Source organism: Cervus elaphus, chromosome 23, assembly GCF_910594005.1.
Source record: "Cervus elaphus chromosome 23, mCerEla1.1, whole genome shotgun sequence".
Taxonomy (NCBI): Eukaryota; Metazoa; Chordata; class Mammalia; order Artiodactyla; family Cervidae; genus Cervus; species Cervus elaphus.
This window is the reverse complement of record NC_057837.1, coordinates 31,650,684-31,656,683: the sequence shown is the minus strand read 5'-3', so window position 1 is coordinate 31,656,683 and position 6,000 is coordinate 31,650,684. Positions and strand designations below refer to the sequence as shown.

At 44.5% G+C, this 6,000-nt stretch overlaps 1 protein-coding gene across 1 annotated transcript in view; it reads left to right on the top strand.

Annotated features, from left to right (window-relative positions):
• The first annotated feature begins 2,909 nt into the window (after positions 1-2,909).
• Positions 2,910-6,000, top strand: part of RSU1 (Ras suppressor protein 1) — a 202,372-nt gene continuing 199,281 nt past the window's right edge. The window contains exons 1-2 of the mRNA XM_043885150.1: positions 2,910-3,070; positions 3,310-3,421. Coding sequence (XP_043741085.1) covers positions 3,313-3,421 — 109 coding nt within the window. The 5' untranslated portion in view covers positions 2,910-3,070; positions 3,310-3,312. The remainder of the gene's footprint in view (positions 3,071-3,309; positions 3,422-6,000) is intronic.

Genomic DNA, 6,000 nt, shown 5'->3' with positions numbered 1-6,000 from the left:
ATACACTGACATGAATCAGCCATGGGTGCACATGTGGGACACAGTTTTGAGGGCATTAGCCTGCTCTTCTCCCTTCTGCCTGGCAAAGCAGTAAAGCTTTTCTACTTCACCCTGTTATGCCCGATGTCCGAATCCCCGAGCGGGAAGAGAGAAGGCCTCCAAGACAATGCAACTTGCAAAAAGGGAAGTTTATTGCTGACTCGAGTCAGGGCTCCTGCCGCATCCAACGCAGTGGTGTGGGGTCAGAGAGCCCCGAGCCCAAGCTGTTACACAAATTTATAGGGTGAGCACACGCCGTTGGTAGTTGGTTTAAGCGGATTGGTTACAAGTTTGCAAAGCAATTTCATTGGTCAAACACACTCAAAACTTTCGCACCCGCGGGACTTTCCCGGGGGTTTCCGCTCCGTTCCTAATTGGCAAACAGCGGTCAGTGTTAAGCTGATTGGTTGTATCCAGGTGGCCTGATAATCTTACCACCCAGAAGTAGGAAGGCCTACTCCTAATCTAAGCTGCCTGCCATGGCGTTACTTCTGCTCGCCTCACAACCCAAAACTCTTGTCTCCAAGAATTAATTTGGTGTCGGGGTACAGAGGCTGGATTCAGCTTCAGTACCTCGGGAAACCAGGCATCGCCCTTGATTGTCCTTGACTGACCCACTCTGGGGGCTCACAGGCAGGGGTAAGACATTACCCCCAAAGGAGAAAGAAGCACAGACTTTGTGTAAGCATGGTGCTCTTGGCAGTGACACTGCAGGGGCGATTTCAGCTCTGATAAATACTTTTCCTTGCAGGGATAGCTACCTAATTTGCAGGGCCTCTGGTTCAAAAAGTGTTAAACATCTCAAGCTGGTGACATCAGAACAAGAAACTAACTGTGGGGCCTGTTTAAGCCTGGAGTTTTCTATCACCGTGTACAGTTTGCATATCCAGGAAGCCGGTCCTGTTTCCATGTTATAAAAATCTGGAACTTAGGGACATATTTCATTAAGAACTGTACTGGTGAAAAGTGAAAAGAATGGAAGAAGGTTATAAGGGAGTGAAAATGAATTTCTGGGAAATTGGAAGTGAATGCGAACATGGGGAAGCAGCCTTGTGAGGACCATCTTCTAACCTATGAAGAAATTTAACAAATAGCCCAGGAAAATTAATGATGACCTAAGAGGGAAACAAATACACATTAACAATAAAGGAGGAAGTACAGCACAACAGCTAGTTAGAAAAATCAGCTCAGGTTTCATGCTTAAATACAAAAGGAAAACTAGGAGTCAGCAGACAGAGGAAAAGTTACAGCAGCCGGAATGGGAAAGAACTAGAAAAACTAACAAAAAGTGGGACATGAGGAAACAATTTAGTAAATAGAAGAAAGGTTTAAAAATTGCTGTCCTCAGAGATATTTGAGAAGAGTGTGCATTCATGAAATAAAAGCAGGGCACTATTAAACAAGGAGGGCTTAAGAAGCATATTTCATTAATAGTCAAAACAACTTTTAAAAATTTAATATTTTTTAAAAAATTTAATATCTTTGCAAGATAAAATACAGAAAATCTTCCAGAATGTTAAGTTAAAAAAGTGTGTGTGTCTCTGTGTGTGTGTGTGTGGGGGGGGGGGTGTTAAATATATAAGTGGGAGAAAAAAACCCCAGCTACTGAAAACTGTCCTAGGAAGCTGCCATATGACGAAGATTTCCAAGAGTGATAAATCATAGAAAATGGTAGGAAATTTCAAAAGAATAACTGAAAACAATTTCCAGAGAGGAAGAGAGAAATGAATCATCCTCTGAAAACGACCCAATGAGCACTGAACAGATTAAACAAAAAAAGAGCTTCCATCAGAGAGATTACGGTTATGAATAATAAAAAGATCACAAGTGCTTCTCAAGGGAAAAAAATAGTTTACTGCAAAGATTTAAGGAGACGTTTCTGGGCATCAACATCGAAAGCAGAAGTCACTGGAACTATGCCATTGAGATTTAAGAGAAACTAATTTTGAACCTAGAATTCCATGCGGAGCGTGGGCAGAAAAAGGACATTTAAAACATGCAACTACTTAACATCTGTGCCTCTTATACATCCTTTTAGAGAAGGTTACTTGAGAGTAGCTACTCAGCAAGGTGCCTACGAGAAATGTCTGTTTAAACCCAGGAACCAAGTTTTAAAAAGTTACAATCTCTCAGCTGGAAGGACAAAAAATCAGTCCAAGTTATAGCAGTATATTAGTAGGTTCCTAAAGTCTTCAGGAAGAATCCATTGGATTTCAAACAGTGGAGAGTAATGAAAAGCTTAAGGTTACAAGAAGAAAAAAAAACACAAATTCTAGTTAAAAACAAAAAACAAAAACACAAAATTGTTCGAGGAAATCATCATTCAACAGAAAGCAAACTAAGCTATGCCATAGCATAAGAACAGAGGGGTCACGTATTTATCATATGTCTATTCCATGTCCTGTGACTCAAGGCTCCATGATTGAGACCTGGACACCAGGGACACACGCACCATCAGAAAATTCTTGCTTTCAGGAGCTCAAAATATACCGCGAGGTACAACTGTGGGGAAAGGATTCAGGGTAGCAACTTCCAGTAAGTTAAAGAAATAGCACAGTGAGAGAATATTGACTTGTCACTTGCCTCTGACCCAGCCTGAACCCCGGCCCAGACTTCCCTGATTCCGCCCACAGCACGCTGACTTCCATCTACAAATTGAGCCTGCGCACGCATCGGCTTCTTTAGGATCGGAAGCCTAACCTGGGGGGCGGGGCACTAACCACGGGTGGGGCGGAGTCTCCAGGCCGAACAGCATACATGATTGGCTAGCCGCAGGGCACGCATTCTTTTATGGGCGGAGCCTCGCCCTGAGCCACGTCTAGTAAGCCGGTCTCCTAATTAGGGAAGGGCCGGGCGCGGGCGGGGCCTGGAGTTGCTAGCGGTCCGATGTGCGCCTGCGCGGAGTGCCGGGACAGGGCGTGTTCCTCGTTTGGGTGCTCGTTTTGCACCGACCGAGCGCATCTCTCGCCGGCCACCGGAGTGAGCCCTGCAGAAGCCTGTAGTTTGTGCCTATTAGGTGCAGCCCTCCGCAGTGAGTGTGTGTGTGTGGTTGCAGTTGTGTTTGCTTCTCCGCGGCAGGAATGGTGCTGGACCGTCCCCATTTCTCTGTCCCTCGCTCCCCACCCCCCATCCTTGTTCCCAGACCCTGCCCGCCGCTGCCCACTTCCCAAGACCTGGGGAAAGCTGGAGAGTGCCAGCCGGGGGCTCCCTCATTTCTCTCCCTGCACCCTTCTGGCCGTCGCCCACGTGCTTTGTTGTTGTTTGGTACAGGTCATGTCCAAGTCTCTGAAAAAGTTGGTGGAAGAGAGCCGGGAGAAGAACCAGCCGGAAGTGGACATGAGTGACCGGGGCATCTCTAACATGCTGGACGTCAACGGCCTGTGTAAGTTCTCCGGAGGGCCTTCCTCTCAGAGAGGGTGGACGGGTTTATCAGTTTAACAAGTAACTTCTCGTGGCGGTGCGAGACATTCTGATGGTCCACCCCACCTGGTGCTTGTGAAGGGCACTTGTCTAGGGCTTAGCTCAGAAAGCTTGCAATCAGATTTGTTCTCTCAGCTGGAAAACGGGCACGAGAGCCAGGTTAAGAATCACACGGACTTGTGGCTGCTGGATCTCATCATTTGTCCATGCTGATTGATTTCGGGTGGATTTTCCACAGTTTACTAAATAGCCACTTGGGTTTTTTTTGTTTTTTTTTTTTTTAATAATTTTTATTGGAGCATGGCTGATTTATAATGTGCTGGTTTCTGCTGTATGGCAAAGTGATTCAGTTATACAGATACATACATCCACCCTTTCTTAGATTCTGTTCCCATATAAGTCATTATAGAGTACTGAATAGAGTTCTCTGTGCTATACAGTAGGTCCTTATTAGTTGTCTTGTACATAGTAGTGAGTATATGTCAAACCCCATCTCCTAGTTTTCCTCCCCTTCCCTCTTGGGGAAGTTTTCTACATCTGTGACTCTGCTTTGTAAATGGGTTCATTTGTATCTTTTTTTTCTTTTTAGATTCGGCATAAAATTGATATCATATGATATTTGTCTTTCTCTGTTTGACATCACTCATTGTCTATCCATGTCACCACAAATCACATTATTTCGTTCTCTTTCATGGCAGAGTAGTATTCCATTGTATATATGTATCACATCTTTATCCATTCATCTTTCAATGGACATTTTGGTTGCTTCCATGTCCTGGCTATTATACACAGTGCTGAACATTGTATCCTTTTGAAACATGTTTTTCTCCAGTTATAAGCCCAGGAGTGGGATTGCTGGATCATATGGTAGCTCAATTTTTAGCTTTTTAAGGACCCTCCAGGCTGTTCTCTGTAGTGCCTCTGTCAATTTACATTCCCACTAGAAGTGTAGGAGGGTTCCCTTTTCTCTACATCTTCTCCAGCATTTATTGTTTGTTTGTAGACATATTGAAGAGTTGATTCATTGGAAAAGACCTTAATGCTGAGAAGGATTGGGGGCAGGAAGAGAAGGGGACAACAGAGGATGAGATGGCTGGATGGCATCACCAACTCGATGGACATGGGTTTGGGTAGACTCCAGGAGTTGGTGATGGACAGGGAGGCCTGGCATGCTGCGATTCTTGGGGTCGCAAAGAGTCGGACATGACTGAGCGACTGAACTGAACTGAGACATTTTGATGATGGCCATTCTGATCAGTGTGAGGTGATACCTCATTGTAGTTTTGGTTTGCATTTCTCTAATAATTAGTGATATTGAGCATCTTTTCATGTGTCACTTGGTTTTTTAATGGGAAATTATTTCTGAATCATTTTCCATTCTCTTTTTGCATGTGAAAGTTACATGATAATTAAGCATTTCTTGACTCATTTATCTTTTTCCATTTTTTTTTTCTTCTGACTTAGTTCAGGCTTTTGTTTCTTCCTCCTGTGCTATTGTGCTGTCTTCCTAATGTTACTTCTCACCTCCACTTTTACTGCCCTTAAGTTTTTATTTTGTATTGGAGCATAGCCAATTAATAGTGTTGTGATAGTCTCAGGTGGACAGCAAAGGAACTCAACCATACATTTACATGTATCCACTCTCCCCCAAACTCCTCTCCCATCCAGGCTGCCACATAACATTGAACAGAGTTCCCTGTGCTATACAGTAGGTCCTTTTTGGTTACCCATTTTAAATATAGCAGAGTATACAGGCCAATCTCAGACTCCCTAACTATCTCTTTCCCCATCTTTCCCCCTAACTGCCCCTGTACTTTAAACACTGTATTGCTTTCAGTGTTGTAACAGGCATCTTATTGCAACTCTCTCCTTTAAACCAGGGATTGCAATCTCAGATGCCTTCAGGTTTGTGCCTTGAACAGAGATCGGGGTTGGTGTCATTGATATATCTCTATAGAAGGCCAGAGAATGGAAAACTGTAGGTGATTTGCATTTGCTAGTCCTTTGGAGGACACCGGCCATGAAGGTTAGCATCTCAGCCTCCTGTAATGTGTTGCTTTCTCAGTGGTGGTGGCTTCTTGGTGGCAGCGACAGAGCAGGGGTCTCAGGTGCTGAGCTGACGGGTGGGAACATCAATGTGTCCCCTCACTGCCCCTCCCTGTAGGGTCACAGTGGTCGTCAGGCACACGGCTGCGTCAGAAGAAGATGCTGAGGAGCAAGCAGGAGGCCTGGCTCAGCTGTGCCCTTGGCCCCATGGCTTTCTGCTCTTCAGGATGTCTCTCTCATGGGCTCGAAAAAAGGTTGCTCTCACTAGAGGAACTTTGTACTCCTCAGCTTTGAAAAGGGTTCTCTATGTTATATTTATAAGTCAGGAGAGTGGTGGAGCTATTCCAGTTCAGTTGTTTTATCTCTTTGAAGCCTTGGCTTGTATTGAAGAAGAAAAGATAGCCACTTGCTTCCTGAAAAAGCTGCTTCCTGTGTAATGTTAGGTGCTGAAAAGCAAGGTCATTCTTCTCATTTTCCCAGAGAAGTTTCTTCAGG